Source organism: Saccostrea cucullata, unplaced genomic scaffold (genome assembly GCF_032062105.1).
Source record: "Saccostrea cucullata isolate Sc308-1 unplaced genomic scaffold, CSIRO_AGI_Scuc_v1 ctg393, whole genome shotgun sequence".
NCBI classification, from domain to species: Eukaryota; Metazoa; Mollusca; class Bivalvia; order Ostreida; family Ostreidae; genus Saccostrea; species Saccostrea cuccullata.
The window spans coordinates 347,432-364,784 of NW_026929586.1; the positions used below are offsets into that span (position 1 = coordinate 347,432).

A 17,353-nucleotide genomic window follows, 5' to 3' on the forward strand; every position below is an offset into this window, starting at 1 on the left:
AACTCCATCTGTTAGATATGTTTTGTAACAAAGGCACAAAAATGTACTATGATGTAATTTGTTATTCAGAGGGTCAAGCAAATTTGCAGATAGGTGTTACGTTGTTTGCAATTGTCCTTTAGGGTTTCCTTTCATCTTTTTTTACCTAGTGTCAAAGTCAAGATATACTCAGGTGTCAGTAGATTTTTCTTTGTTAGGGGATTACCCGTGTTAGAGTCAATTAATGGATAATGGTCAGTGTCCGGAGATCACGGTCACGTGATCTATTTAATAGCGATTTCAATTAACGAAACTATTTGAGAACAAAGAAACTAAATTTTGATTGGCCGAAATTGACCAGGGAAGCCCGGGTCTCCGATTTAGATTGCGTACCCTTTTTCGGTCATTCTTATCGGAGACCTGAATAAAGCAGTATATTTTACTTAGCACTTCCCTGTGTCTAATTTCAGGTAAAATGGTTTATATATCTTTTTCTTTTTTTTCTTTTAAAAATTAATTGCAAGTTATTATTCTGTTTTGTAAAAGTTACTTAAACCATTTAATTTTGTTTTATGGAAATTTGAGCTTTCATTTAAAGTAAAATTCGGTTTTAAATAATTAATTACACAAAACCCAGTTATGCAGTTTTAAGGTTTTTATTGTTTAAACTTTTTATAAAACTAGTTCTCAGGCAATATCCACTATTATTCATGGATTAATATTATTTGTTTCAATTATTTTTGTTAAAATCAGCAAAGTTCGGAAATAATTTGTTCAGTTTAGGTTTTGGGTTTTACTGTTTATTAAACTGGTTTTCACTTTTCACAATGTTGAACAAACAAACCATGCGGCGAGTATCTTTTATATTGTAAGTTTTTACGAAGTATTTCTTTGATTGATCAAGTTGTAGGAATGGTTAGATAAAATAATGATGTTTATAATTCTTCTTATTTTGGTTTAAAGTTATTTATATTGATAATGTTAACTTAAACTTGTTTACATTTTGTCAGTTCGAATTTCCTTAGCCAATGTTTACCTTCACTACTTATTTAGTTAAATGACTTTGTTTCGATTTGTTTTTAAATAGAGTGAGTATTTTTATATTGTTTAATCACTCTATTAGTCACCAGAGTTAAGTAAGTTAGGGCACCAACCTTTGTAATGCGTTATGCAGATAGAAATGATTTTTATTGTACCTGGTGACTATATATTTTGTTCATTCTTATCGGAGACCTGAATAAAGCAGTATATTTTACTTAGCACTTCCCTGTGTCTAATTTCAGAGTAATCGTCCCAAACCTATTTGGACTGGACATTACGTCATTAAGGGTCCTCTACACTGCCAGCGAGTCAAGTTCCCCAACTATTCAAATCGTACAAAAACACGACACGATAATACTTTAAAAAAATGGGTAACACTAAAATACGCCTGCCGACGCCTGCCAGTAGAAAATACGCCTGCCGAGGAAATCTATACGCCTGCCGTTTTATTTTTTGTCTAAAGTTAAATTTTATTATATATATTATTTTAATAGACTATTTACTTAATGTTTCACCAAACAAAAATAATTAAAAAGGCACACATTTGGAGTTTTATTTGTTTTATATTTTGCATGCGTCGTAGAGCACGCCGGCCGAGAAAATCTACACGCCCGCGGTGTTTTATGTTTCTTTTATTATGTACTGTTTAAAAATATTTTTACTTAAGTTAAGTATTTGGCTTTCATTTAATTACAAACAAATCAAAAATGAACGGAATATTTGATTTAATAAAAATTTATACATGAGTTTGGAAGTAATATAAAAGGAGGTAACTCGTACTTCACAATAATCTATATGCCTTATACCAGCATTTTCTGTTCGTCTAATAAGATTTACTTCTATAAACAATGTAGCTGTTGTAAATAATACAAATAAATTAAAATATAACGTTATAGATATATATTCATTTTATTTTGAAAATTACCTAGGTATGTCCAAGAGCACACCTGCCTAGAGAAACAATATGCCTGCAATGTTTACCTTTATAGATAATACATCGATACACATAGAGTTAATATTTGATAAATACTGAACATGAAAAATAGGAAATGTTTTATTCCTTTGAAAATCTACACCAGAGTATAATTATAGTAATATCAAATTTAAAAGAGATAACTTTTAATTGGTCACGATTAAACGAGAGGAACTGAAATATTCATTCCATATTTACTACATCTATACATGTACCAGCGTATATGGGAAAAAATAATAGCAATCTGCATTGCATCTCGCAAACACAATGAATATTTTCGATTTTTATCTAATATTATGCATATCAGACCTAATATTCTCACACATCACAGTTTTACAATTAGTTCTCTCTTAAAGCTTGGTTGGTTTAAATTAGTCTTTAAACATCTAGATATGATATCTTGATGTGAATTATAGTTTGTAAATTATACGTGTAGAATTTCTTTTCATGCTTCTAGTTCTCGTTCCCACCTCCTCCCCCCAAAAAGGAAGAAAGTCGAATCATAAACAACAAAAATTTCGGTAACCTTTTATGAAGATACATGTACATGTATATGTATATTGATTCAAGATACAGATTGTGTAACCATTATAACAATTTCTACACTACCAATCGGAAAAGAAGGAAGAAGAAAAAAAAAATATTTGTGAGTCTGGTGTGTTTCATAGTTTGTATAAATGTACGTCAATTAGTTGTTTTTTTTTCATTGCATCTATATAATATTATTAATTATCTTTTTCGTTACTGGATTTTATACAATTCTCAGGTCAAATTTTTAAAATGCAACATTCGAATGCAAATCGACGAACTTTTCAACAGCATAATATAAACAGGCATTTGTATTAAATTCGAAATTTTCTCCATCGATGCACGTTTTCTTAAAATTCATTTATTTAATAACCAGATAATATATGTAAAATTTACTAATTATGATTTTATGGTTCATGATATCCAACCATGGAGTGTGTATAGCGCACGTGTTACTGTGAATCTTCTCAGTTCGTCAGTACCTAATTATGTAATACCACATAATATTACGCACTGGTCAGGTAAACAGGAAGATCGACTGAGATTTGAAGTCTGTGTATACACAGTAAACATAATTTCAGACATTCGTATCAGTGTAGACAAATTTTCACAATTTTGATAGATCAATAACTTATAGCGTGAATATGTAGAACTTTCGGGGAATTAATCTTTCTCTAATTGAAATAAATAAATAAAATGGATTCCGAGTTCTTTGCATAGACGAAACTTTGAAATGTAAATATGAAAAATAACGTATTTATATTTTGAAAATTAGTAACTTTTTAAAAGTTTTTGTTTATTTCCACGACAGACATCGCTCAAATGTTGCATGCATAGTATAAACACAACATGCTTTCAGTAAAATTTACTGTACAAACTGTTCTTTGACGTTACATAATTATATCTGAAAAAAAAAATAAAACCCCATACCGAATCAATTGGTGTGGGTTTCAAGTTTTATTATTTTTTTTTTCAAGAAAAGTGTCGAAAATCAACATGATCAAGTGCCTGGGTTATTATGTTTCTGTAGAATTTGATTTACCGTATCTTTCCTTTCTCTACATGAATGAAAAGGTATGATGTGAACGTAAAAGTATAAGCGATATTTTGTATACATGACATGATCAAATAGACAAATACATACATGTACATGCTGATTTTCTTACTCATTCCGTTTATTTCCTTCTCTGCTTGACGTATACATGGATTTGTAGGAATAGCTTAATTATATACCCTTTCTCTTACCTGTAACATTTTGTATTTACTTTTATAACTTTGTTGCATATATAACCTGAAATAATAATTCAATTGATGTTTTAAAAAGTTCAATAGACATTCATTTGGGATATTTCAGTTTCTGATTCAAAATAACTACCCGTAAAACGCAAAGTTTTTACTGCATGTGTGTTCCTGAGCCTCTGTAAATTCTATAACAAATACGAAATCAAATACTTAAAACTTTATGTAAAGAAAGAAAGAAAGAAAAACGTGTCTTCACACAGCAGTTCTAATTGTCAAGTAAGAGTTATCTCCTTTAATACTACAAATTCTTGTATCACACACTAAACGAATAAATTATTTAAAATATTTTTTGGATTAATTTTTGGTGAAATATTAAGCAACTACTTTATGAAAGTATTATATCAAATATTGTAATATGATATAAGAGAAACAACACCGCGGGCGTTAGATTTTCTCGGCTGGCGTTTTCCACGCCGTTAATGCAAACTTTAAAACATCAACTACAAGGTCTGTAAAAATAATATATCAAACAAAAAACAAATTAATTCAATAAATAAAACGGCAGGCGTATGGATTTTCTCGGCAGGCGTATTTTCTCCTGGCAGGCGTCGGCAGGCGTATTTTAGTATGACCGTTAAAAAAATGTTTAAATTAAGTTCTCTTAAAGTAAAATAATTACAATTGAAAACTCAGTTTTGAATAACAATTTTCTCCAAATAAATTGGGTAGAGAGAGAGGGGGAGGGGGAGGGGGGAGAGAGACTTGGAAAATTGTAATTATTTAAAAAGAAAAAAGTACAATAAGTTGTTATTTGAATTATTTGATTTTTCTTGCATAACAAAAAAAAGCAGTTATAAATATATAAAATTTTATAATAAAAATAAAGATAACATAATTAATTTATGGCCATTTTTTTTATGAAAATCTCTTATTTTCTATAAATCTTTGTATCATATCGTAGCCTCGCTCTGGTTGGTCATACGGTAGTATATGTCCAGCATTCCGTACAATCACCTGTAATTAAAAATAGAAATATACGAGTGTATTGAAAAGAGATATTTTACATGGAATCAATCCTCAATATTCATGTACTCTTAATCCACATTTATTTAGCTTAAACTTTCTAGAAAGAAGAAAAACTTCAAGATATTTAAAGGTTTGGGAAAGGGAGGTGTAAAGAATACATAGATTTATTTGTTGACTTTGTTGATTTGTTGACTTGTTTGTTTGTTGTTTACTGGCCTCCTGAATAATTTTCACTCCTATGGGTGCAAAGTGTTCCAATATCACTTCCCAACACATATCCTTCCTCTACATATGGTTATGTTCAAAATTGAACTTTTACTTTACTTAATGAGAAGCTAGAAAATAAATTTTTGTTTGCCCTCTCACAACTCAAGATGAAAATATATGTACATGTCTTGGATCAGTAGGTTGGTAACAAAATAAGTTTTCACAGAGAATTTCAAAATCAATGCCTAATTTTCAAAATCTTTTTACTGAAAGCATATAAGACAATTGCTTCCAGGAGGTTAAAAAAAAGTTTTGAATTAAATTTTTCAAGCCAGTCAATCAGCAGAGGGCAACCAACTACTTTTTTTTTTTAAAATGGCCTTACCTGATAGAGGGCAATTTTTTAAAGATGGCCTTACCTGATAGAGGGCAATTTTTTTAAGATGGCCTTACCCGGAAGAGGGTAATTTTATAAAATATGGCCTTACCTGGAAGAGGGCAATTTTTTTTAAAATATGGCCTTACCTGATAGAGGGCAATTTTTTAAATAGAGAGCAAATTTTAAAATAGAGGGCAATTTTTTAAAGATGGTCTTACCTGGTAGAAGTTCTTGACCTGCCTGACGTAACCTGCCACCTCTTTGTCGTCGGGATTTATCCTCCAGATTAACCTGTCTGTGGTCCTGTACATGTCCTTTCCTGACCAATCAATGGATAGCAGGAAGAACTCCGTCATCGGTACAGGAATTATGATATCCAACTGACCGTTGTAGAACATAACCTGATTAAACAAGTGAAACCTGTATTATTTGACATGTTCTGAGAGACAATTTTTGTGCCAGAATAGATTGCACAGTGTAAAAAACATAAGTAAAAATGTTCTGTAAAATTGAAAAGACATTTCACCTCAGAATTCAAAAATTGAACAGGTGTCAGTATAGACAGTTTTCAGTGTTAAACTTAATTTTAAAAATTTAATAAATTTAGCATGCCAGATGATAATGAGTAAATATGTTTAAGTGTAATTTAATGCATTTTCAAAATGTATAATATTCAATTAAGCCGACAACCTGGAATTTGGTCCCCTAAACCAGGGACCATAAACAAAAAATATGGAAAAAAATTGGGTCATCCATGAAATCTCTCAGATTTCTTAGAAAATCACAAATAGAAGCTTAACCTTATAATTTTCCATGATGGGTATGATCCACGGTTTGACAGTATCCATGACGTCGTTGATGAGGTGCATTTCTACCTGTGTACCGCTGTTATAGGTCAGGTTACCCACGTGGATTGCTGCCCGTACCTCAGGCTTGGCCACGTAATTTCCGTAATAATTAAACTCTTCTGGCTCCTTAAACAAGACAATTGATCAATTTGTACTTACACACTGAAACAAGGGGTGAACATGGAAATGCACTGCTCAAGAGATTTTAAATTTATTTCACAACCATAAAAATAAAAGGAAATTATTTGATTTCGCAAATGATGTTTCTCGTGAAATTAAGCGATAATTAATTCCTCTCTGATATTCAAGAATCTACAGTATCTGAGGAACACAGACCTCTCTTCAATCAGAAAAACTCACTTCACCATCATAACTCTTAATGTTTTGAAACATAAAATTCTTAAGTTTACATGTGCATTTTATGGCATTTTGTCAAATTTTGAATTGCTTATAGTGTGATAAAATAATGTTCCATTCAATTAACAGAAATAATGTTGGTTAATTTCAACAAGTAAAAACATAAAATCAAGGTCAATTTGATTATAACAAAGGGGGAAAAGAAATTGCATAGTTACCTCAGTCAGTAAAAAGTTGTAGTAATTATGAATGTTAGAAACATTGTAAAAGTATGGCGCATTTGGAGTTAGATCACCATTCAAAAGCGTGTCAAATATCTATAAATAGAAAAGAAAGCAACATTCATTGTAAGTAAGTCGATCTTACCTGTGTGCGCAAAAAATTAAAATTATCAGCGATATTCGTAACGTTGTAAAAATATGTTGTGTCACCCAAGATAAGTTGCCCAAAGATCTAAAAGTTGAAAAATGCAAAATTTTAAACAACTATGACATTGATTCAGGAAATGATTTTTAAAGTATCAGTACAAACTAGGTGTGTTTGTGAAATAATGATGCCTCTATAATGCTGCTAAAATTTTCACTGGTTGCATCATAAAATAATGTTTCTATGTTCTGACATTTTTTGAAATGCATTGGTGTTTTACAAACACATCTAATTTTTTCTTACTATGTTGACATACATCAAAGGCTGCTTTAAAATTCTTTCCCCTGATGTAAATGGTAGCTTTATCCGTCATGCCTTGGAAGTAAGCCCTTTGTTTTTCATCCAGTAATCCAATACTGTACATAAAAGTGGCATATTGACCCATCATCTGTTAAAAAGGTAAATGAACTTTACTTGCATGTTTTAATACATTTTTACAATGGACAAGCTTTAATCGAAAATATTTTTGAAAAAAACAGTTTTGAAAAAGGATAAGAATATTATACATGTCTTACATGAGTTGAAATTGACAGCGCTAGCTGTACTGGTAAATATTTTTTTAAAATTAGACCTACAATATTGCTTAAGACTAATATAGACATGTACATGTATCATTGTTATAAATGCATTTCTCAAAGAAAATCTTATATTTAAAATTAAGCATATCTTTTTTTTCATTGCTTGAAAGGTTAACATATCATAATGTTGAACTGAAATGTCCAGAATAGTAGAAAAGGCTCTACAGAGATGTGAGCATTAATTTATAAAACATTTAACTCAGCCATTGAAAATGACATCTAAAATTGTACTTCTGTCTAAGAAGCCAATAAAAATCTGCCATTTAAAGCTTTGTAGCCAATTGGAAAATGCCTTTAAAAGCTTTGAAGCCAATCAGAAAACAGGGAAACTTGTGTAATCAGGATGTTGTACTTTCCAAATTCTTGCCTAATATGATATAAATTTCAAGACATTTTATAACAAGTAATATCAATTATTTAATAAGTTTTTACTGTTTCAGAATGTCATTTACGACTATTTTAGCCAACAAGGATATGGAATTCATGGTAAGGGAGCCAATTAAAATGTGTCATTTTATGCTATGTTCCCAATAAGAATGTGTCATTCCAGGCTTTGTAGACAGCTGCCTAATGAGTAACTTCCTTATTAAATATCTTAGCTTTTTTTAACTCTTAATTCTTAGACATTAAGTGTTTACTTACTATATTATTTCAGGGTACCAGAGACCTACTTACTGTTTCTGGGTCACAGAGACCATCACCTATTGCCATGCCTTTGAAGTTGATTTTAGTCTTTGCCTGTGGATTTTCCATGTGAATCTTGTATGAAATGGCAGGGACATATTTACCAGCATAGGACTGAAAGTTAAAACATGGATCAACAAGAAAATCAAAATAGATTTACACATGTTGCAGAAAAAAATGGATACTTAGGAGGGAAAAAAAATAAAGATTGGAATTTCTGTAGTTGAAAATTTGCTATATAAAACAAACCAATAAATGACAGGTCTAATAGAAATTTTACTTTATTTGAAGAGGAGGGATGGCTTAGGCCATCCCTGACAAGCTAACTTAATCATTTGAAATTAATATGGGAGAGGGGCTTAAATTTTGGGGGTCTGGGTCCTATGTATCTTCATGGAAATGTGTCATTGAATTACCGGTATAAGATATGTTTATAGATAAAGCTTTCTAAATAAATGTACCTCTCCAGTGGCATAAAAGTCATTTTTCTGGAACTGGTGAAAGACTTGGAAAAACTGTGTCAGGCAGCTGTAAATAATACAAAATAAACAAGATAAACTCAGGTTTACCAAGTATAGTGAAATTTAAGTGCTGTCATTGCTTTGTATTGCAAAACCTTGCCCTGTACATCACTTAATGTTGTCAAATTCAGAATATTGTCTAATTGGGTTAATTTCTACTGTAGATTCCTAATTATAAATGAGGAATTATTTATCGCGTAATTTTGTGAGAAGCATCACTCACGAAATAAAATTACTCGCTTTTATTTTTATGTTGCTGAAATCCATGTAAATTCTATTGATCAAGCGTCCATTCGCGAACTATTATTCTCGTGATTTGATGTTAGAGAGCCGTCTCGCGATAATAAGTACTCGCGAAAAATAAGGAATCTACAGTATGTAAACAGTAGTGTCCAGATTATGTAGATTTTACTGTATATGTGTATCAGAGACATGTTAGTGCCTCTACTGGGGGGTAGAACTTAGGTCCTCTGAATTGCCAGTCCAGTGCTCTACCAACGGAGCTGAAGAAAACCACTAGCCCAAGCTAGTATGAAGTCATGTATCTGACATTACATGTAAAACATTGTCCCCCTCTAGAGAATGAGATGTCCTCAAATATAACAGAGACATTTTGGTGCCTCTACTTGGGATCTGCCCAGGGCCTCTCAGCCCTCTGGCTTGCCAGTCCAGTGTTCTACCAATTGAGCTAAAGGGTTAACCCACTAGCCCAAGTTTAAGTAGGAGGTACAGTAAAACTCAGTCACTGAGACCTATAAAACTACTTTGCTATATCCATAATTCGTTATATCCATATAAGGAATTCGTTAAATTCACATAGCTGGGGATCCAAGATAACTTCGCTATATCCGTGAATTCGCTATATCCGTGTTCGTACTAAATGAGTTTTACTATATCTGACTTTAGCACATATATTATACAATGTTATCAAAACAAATGACACAGATTCCACTCTATGTTTTGGTAAAATTACACTTTTTTAAGTATTTATATTAATAATATGTAATTCAAACTTAGCTTATTCAAGATTTTAAAAATACCTGTACAAATCTCTGGCAACATCCTGTTCGTTGGTAGCATATCCCTCATCTTTACCTGTAAAACTGAAGCCCGTCCCTACCTGTGAAATCAAAATGGAAGAGTACACTGAAATTGAACTCTACAAAATTGAGTTCTAAAGTTTCAAAGATCAACTCTCTCATACATCTTCATTGTTTTTTATAAATTTCTTTGGATTAAGAATTCCTTTCAATGATATATTGCTTCCAAATAATTAATATAGTTTAACTGTTTATTAATTCATTTATTATTTTCATGTATATTCTCGATTTATTCATTTACATGTATACATGTATGTGTGTGTGTGAGGGGGGAGGAGGTAATTCTAAATTTCAATGTTTGAATCACATATACATGTATCATAAGTATGTACATGAACTTGCTGTGATCTTGATACAATTCATAAACTTTAAGACAGTAATTAACACATAGCTTCAATAATGTAGCCCCTTTTCATTCTTCTTTTATTTGGGGGGGGGGGGGGGAGGTAAAGATATCAGATTGAAAAAACCCAGCTACTTAACACACAGACATACTCACTGGGTTGTCAATGTAGAGCATGGAGTACTTTGTGTTCCATGTCATTTTTCTGTTACTCACTGAAATATAAAACAATGTTCAAGATTAAAATGACAGATAAAATTCTGTGAGAGAAATGTATACTTTGTATAAGTAATAGGACATGTTTGCAATGTCTGCATCAACAATGTAAGTAAATTACAAAATGACTGTTAATGCATGGACTAAATTCCATAAGTACATAAAAACCCAGTCTCGTTTCAACTCATTTTTTTTGTTGACAGATTTCTGTTACAAATGCATTTCCCGTTAACTTAATGAAAAGGAGCATAAGGCGGGTGTGACCAATCGGCAGGGAATGCTCACTCCTCCGTGGCACCTGATCCCACCTCTGATGTTTTGGAGGTCTGTGTCTGCTTTGCTCCAATGTTGTATTGTTTTATGGACTTTTGAGCTCTAAAACTGTTAGCTCCACATATTTCATACACATTTATACCTACTGGTAACCCTCATTCATTTGGGTTTTCATATTACTACGTAACCACAGTTCAGACTCATAATTTATTATTGGTACAACAAAAAATACAATTTAATAATCAAACAATTAATGTTAATTCCATTAAATGACACTAACATTGAATAATATCGATTCATCCAGCGTAAACTCACACTTGATATCTTTGTCCACCATGATTGGACCGTTTTCAACGAACAACCCAAACAATGAGGAACCACCGGGGCCACCTTGTAACCAGAGAACCACTGGTGCTGTCTCTGGATTTGTCTGAAATCAGGCGTAATAAAGATCAGAACAAATACACTTTACAACTAAAGATCTGAGCTAAACCCTAGTCATGGAGTGTATAAGATATGAAAGGAAATTGTCATGATTTTCCGGATAATAATGGGGTGGTAAAAGTGCAATGCATGGTGGATAAAATTGAATTTTTTCTCAAACTAGTAAAAATTGTTTTGAATATGTTCTACAGCTGCAAATGACATAAAGATATGTTTTCTACATGTTGTACCACGGCTTCTTTTAGCATAGCCTACTCTGCAGAAACCATGGGCACTATCACGTGACCAAGATCCAGAGAATCAGCACAGGTTCATCTTGAGAGGCCTACATTTTCATTTTGATCTGAGCCATATTTATATATTATGGCACTGCTCTATAGAGCAATACAATAACAGTTGCAATTACAATTCCTTTTTTTAGTGGAGAAAAATGAGTATACAGTGGACCTTCAGATATCCGGATGCTTCAGTATCCGGACGATTTTTCATCGGAACGAAATTTTTAAATGTTATATTGTCTCGTTTAACTGGTGATTCAGATATCCGGATGCTTCACATATCCGGACAAATTGACTGGGAACCAAAGCGTCCGGATAAATGAGGGTCCACTGTATTTTTAAAATGTACTTAATAAAATAAATAAACTTCGCAGACAAATAAAAGTTGGTTTACAGTACAGTAATTGTTCTCCCACTATTGTAGTATGTCTAAATCTTAATTAATACTCATCTATCACTTTGTCTAGCTGTCTGTCCATTACATGCCTTTTCATTACATTTCAAGTGATCATTACCTGAGCAGGGAAAAACCAGAAGAACATGTTGCTATTGGTGGTTTTGTTTACGGTGAAAAATCCTGCAAAGCTCTCCAGATTTGTTCCATCTAACGGCCCCACTCTACTCAGCTTCTGAGCTGAAAGTACAAGAAGATGATATTGGCATGTTTTACAGTATTGTACACTGTCCTCTTTCCCCATACTGTTGGTTTAAGGTAATTAAGTTTGCGACTCCCTCCAAATTTATTTGTTTTCAATTGCACATATGTCATACATATCTTCATTTGGGAAGATATAAATATCTTCGTTTGGGAAGAATAGCTTTTTCTTTTAACAGGGTTTCAAAAAAATTATGCCCGCCCCATTTTTTTTTAGTAATAATTGCCAAATTAGAGGAATTTGTCATATTTTACATGTTTAATTTTTTTAATTTAAAAAATGATGTATTTTATAAAGTACCATACTATAAATCACTTTTTATTTGGAAGAACTTTATTTTCGCGTAGTTATGCGAGACAGTGTGATCACGAAAATGTAATTCTTGTGTATAATAGTATTCCTTAAGATTATAAAGAGCAATAACCACAATTTGCGAAAATTTTGTCTCCCTAACAAAGAGTCAATGACTATCTCACGAAAATAAGGTATCGCGAAAAATTTAGTGATCTACAGTATTAGAATAATTAAAATGAATTTATTATATTTTATACTTTAATTTATCTGAAATATTTAGTACCGTTATAGATCTATGCAGATCTAGACAGGCAAACCACAGGCACCTGACATTACTTTTTTTTTTTTTAATAAAAAAAAATACCCCTAACTTATAATTATTAGCATGATTAGTAACATCGTCTCAAGCCACGGTCCAGAGTCCACATATAGCTCTCTACCCGTGGCTGCTTCATCACAAAAAGTGTCGTACTCTTGAATATTTACGCCTCTCTATTGTGAAGTCATATTCAGTCAGTTGCAAGTTTTGTTTCCATCACAATCAAAATCAACAACTGACGTCAACAGTATTACTGCAATTGGATATCGAAAGGTCGCGATAAAGTTCATCTTCCGACTATGCTTTACTTGCATTGGTCAAAATTTTAATGAGCTACGAAGAATTATCTCCTCGTTGAACCACGGCCAGAATGGGAGAGGATCGTACATTTTGGCTGTGGTTTGCGACGATGGATTAGTAAGGGTATTTTTTTTATTAAAAGAAAAAAAGTAACCTCAGCTGCCTGTGAATTAAAACCATGTTATATTGAACTTGATTAAGATGTCTTTTAGACATCTATATTTGAGATATTCAGAGGAAAAGAAATAAGTAGTTGGGACATCTTAGTTACATTAAATTAATCAGTGATTAAATGCTGCATGTACTTAAGATGTTGGTGTGCATGATAACAAACATCATCTTTATACATATGCATACGCAAGCTGCCATCTTACCCATATCAAATTGTCCTTTCTCGACATATGGAGTCAGGAATAGTGGACTGCCGGGGTCTATTCCATTCTGTAGCATGGGAGGATATTTGTCTGGAAACACCCCCCTTAGTCCGCTCCTGGCTAGAATCTGTTGTGTCAGGCAGAGGAAGAAAACAGGGAGGGTATACCTGAATATTGACATCTTTCCTGAAATTCAAAAATATGCTCAACTATTTAACAAAGTTCTACATGCAACATATACTGTTAAATGTTATGTACATTGTACACCGTCACACTGGCAGATTTAGAAGAGGGCTCATCCCCCCATTTTGTGTCCAAAATATACATGATTTTTCTTAAATGTGTGTGTGTGTGTGTGTGTGGCTGTGGACACTACCCCGAACACCCCACCCTCTTTTTTCCCCCAAGACTCCTTGATCCGCCACTAAACTGTACCGATGTGTTCTTTGTGATAATAAAAATAATTATCCAAAAAATGCTATCAAGGCCATTAATACTTCTTATATATCTCTGATCCAATTGCCAAAAATATATACTTTAATCGAGACAAAATTTTCTGACTTTTACATTAAATGATTAAAAAAAATTAAATGAATTGGAAGAGAAAATTCGAGATGCTTGCGGTCCTCAAATTAAAAGATCAAAAATTGCCCTCATGTTACCTCTTTTAAATGTTTGATATGACCTGTTTGATTTGATTAAGTGCATGAATACAATCAGAATTACCTTCTTTTTATGCAATTAATTTCCTTGTCCGTTCTTCCCGGCACTGTTTGTTATTATAAGTGTCACATGATACTCACGTGTTTTGATGACTTTGCTAATTCATTCCTAGGCACATTCGATCTGTAATTTTTTTTTTTTTATTTGACAATTATACTGAATTTAAAACACACACATTCATGTAAGCGGGGACTGAAGTAATGTGAGAATGGACCAGAAAATATAAGGTATGAGTAATTAAACATGTAATTATTTAGCATTTTATCTGTAAATAATTTAAAAATCAATGCAATCTTGAGGGATCTTGCTCATTTCAAGTCATTCATACATGTATGACAAATAGTTTTCACGTGATAAAATTGACTTGATGGAGAACACGTGAAAAAAGCATATGACATTTTAATCTGTTGTTGATAATCTGAAAATAAGTCATGCCAAAATAAAGAAAGAAAGAAACCCTCTGATCCACATATATATTTCGATCCCCACTTTTAGAACCTTTTTATATACTGCATACATGTACGCATATTAGCCTCTTTTCAGTATTATTTCATAATTTATCATCAATTTTGCCAATTGATGATTTCTTTTTTTCTTTGGAAACAATCAAGATTTTTTTCTATCAGAATTTAAGAATTCTAAAATATTTACATGTAAAAGACTTTAAAACTCCATGTTTTATATATGTTTTTGCAAAGATATTGCAATATTTATAATCATTTTCTGTATTCTAACTTTTAACAATGCAGTTGTTTAACCAATAATAAATTAATCATTAGTTTTGGTTTTTGTGATGAATATATATGAATTACGTTAGAAAGAAGACAGTTTATTTGTTCCTGTCTCAAAATAAACGTTTACTTTGAATTTCAAAGTGCAAAAACTTGAGTTTTTTTTAAGGTATACACATGCAAGTACATACAAACTTTTTTTGTTAATTTGAAGTATGCGAGTCAAATCAAAGAAAATTAAGATGCCATTTTCTCAAAATCCATATTCTTCTGTTTTCGTAGATTAATTATATGTAAATTTGGAATATATTTAAAATATAAATTGTAAATGTTCAATTGCACTTTGGTATTTTATTGGATAGTTATTTAAATTGATCTCCATCAAATACGACTACTTGAAACACTATTTTGAATGCTTTAGAAATAATTTTTATTTTTTAATGACATCATAAGAAACTAGAATCACGTTACCGTAAAACAATATATAGCAACGCATGGGCATTATGGGAGGCGGGGGTATCATTTAGTGAGCTCATTGCTCACAGTACCTCTAGTTTCGATTAAACGCAATAAAAATACATATGTATTTCATTCTTCTCAACGGGCTTCCGTACAATTTAGGAGATGCAAAGATTCTTCTGCGTTGGAAAAAAAAGAAATTACTTTGCCTGAGATATATATATATATATATTTTAATAAAAAATTAATTAATTCTTTATTGAAACATCCTTTCCAACCTTTCACTAATCTAAAAAAAAATAAGACAATTAATTCTTCAGTTATTGAAAAGAAAAGGAAAAAAAAGTGAAATGACCACTGATAAAATGTTAACTGAAAATATAGTGAAAACAAGCCCACATCGTCAGTTTTTTTTTTCAAGCAATAAGCTCTTCAGTTATTGAAAAAAAGAAGGAAAAAAGTGAAATTAAAACTAATAAAATATCAAATTGAAAAAGAGTTATTACTCGCTTCGTCCGCTATAATTTTAAAGAAAAAATGCTAATTTTTTTTACTTATTTTTTTATTCTGATCATTTTATAGATTGATAAAATCTAAGTTTTGAAACTGCATGCTAGCTGTTGCAATTAGTTCCCATTTTGATGGAAAATTTGATAATATGACTGGACTAATGTGAAGTATGAAAGTCATAGCTCCACTAAAGTAAAAGTTATGCTAATTTAAAAAAAAAGGATACGGAAATAACTAACAGTATTCAATCTCAAAGTCCATAAAACATTACAATATGGGTAAGTTAAAGTGTTTGCGGACAAACAGACTGACAAACAGAAGACAACTAGACAGACGGACGGACGCACCAAATTCTATATACCCCCGAATCTTCGATCACGGGGGCATAAAATGTTTTATTAATTATATAAATTCATTAATCAATCAAATTTCATTCTCTGTGTTTTACTTCAGAATAAAAACAAGCTGCGTTTGTGAAACACTGATGCCCCCTCTCCCAGTATGGCAGCTTATGGCAAGGGTTGAAATCTCTTAAATGCATGTTCAACTCGAAATGTCAAGGTAAAAAGGTCAAAAGTGTTGGTACCCAAAGGAAGACCTTGTTACAAGGAAAACACCTGTGAAATATGAAAGCCCTTTTTCTAATTGTTCAACAGCTATAATCACGGTTAAATGTTTTAAAAAAGTGGGTCAAGGTCAAAAGGTCCAAAATATCTATACCAACTGAAAGGTCTTGTCACAATGAATACGTACATGTGATGGATGAAATCTCTAGCTCCAACTTTTCAAAAGTTATGGCTAAGGTTAAAGTGTGGCATTTTTTGTAAAAGTAGGTCAAACTCCAAGGTCAAGGTCAAGTTTGATGGTACCCATGGAAAGGTCTTGACACAAGGAACACCTTGTGAAATATGAAAGCCAAAGCTCACCAGCTCAAAAGTTATGGGCTAGATTAAAGTTGACAACACACAGTACCCCTAGTTGTGAAATATGAAAGCCATAGCCCACCCTCTCAAAACTTATGGGCTAGAATAAAAGTTGACAACACACAGACAGAGAGGGAAACAGACAAACAGACAGACAGGACAAAAACAAATATCCTTGGGATCTTTCGATCCGGGGGTATAATTATACATGCATTCAAAAATCTGAATGATAAAGTAGGTGAAATATGGCATGTCAAAAGTTGCAATATTCGATCTTTACCATTTGTATTGTATAATTTTTATTTGTATTCCATATGTTTCCATTTGTATTTTATATTTTTCATTTTTATTGTATAATTTTCCATTTGTATCCTATAATTATCCATTTGTATTACAAATTTATTTGTATGTATAATTTTTCAGTTATATATATGTATAACTTTTTTCTTATTTGTATTGTAAAATTTCTTATTTGTATTCGATAATTTTACATTTGTATTGTAACTGAAGGATTGATTTTTTTTTTGTTACGAAGGTTTTCATCGGTCAGCGCAACTATTAGTCTTAGTATTTGTAATAAAGTTTTCAAGCATTCGAAATATGTATCTTGGCGGTTGAACT

The 17,353-nt window shown here is 31.9% G+C and overlaps 1 protein-coding gene across 3 annotated transcripts; it reads right to left on the minus strand.

Annotated features, from left to right (window-relative positions):
• Positions 1-4,614: 4,614 nt before the first annotated feature.
• Positions 4,615-14,287, minus strand: LOC134281331 (probable serine carboxypeptidase CPVL). Of its 3 annotated transcripts, none has more exons than XM_062763817.1 (13): positions 14,190-14,287; positions 13,387-13,572; positions 11,959-12,077; positions 11,037-11,151; positions 10,389-10,447; positions 9,830-9,909; positions 8,730-8,796; positions 8,260-8,382; positions 7,263-7,394; positions 6,947-7,033; positions 6,176-6,349; positions 5,594-5,776; positions 4,615-4,777 (listed from the first exon to the last, which is right to left on the minus strand). In XM_062763817.1, exons 2-13 carry the CDS (start codon positions 13,565-13,567, stop codon positions 4,679-4,681), a joined length of 1,419 nt encoding a protein of 472 aa, XP_062619801.1. In that variant the 5' UTR covers positions 13,568-13,572; positions 14,190-14,287; the 3' UTR covers positions 4,615-4,678. The 3 variants fall into 3 exon arrangements, with proteins under 3 accessions (XP_062619801.1, XP_062619799.1, XP_062619800.1); XM_062763815.1 differs by lacking the exon at positions 6,947-7,033 and adding an exon at positions 6,799-6,897 and having other exon boundaries at positions 14,190-14,286; XM_062763816.1 differs by lacking the exon at positions 6,947-7,033 and adding an exon at positions 6,799-6,897 and having other exon boundaries at positions 14,113-14,203.
• Between the last annotated feature and the right edge of the window lie 3,066 nt (positions 14,288-17,353).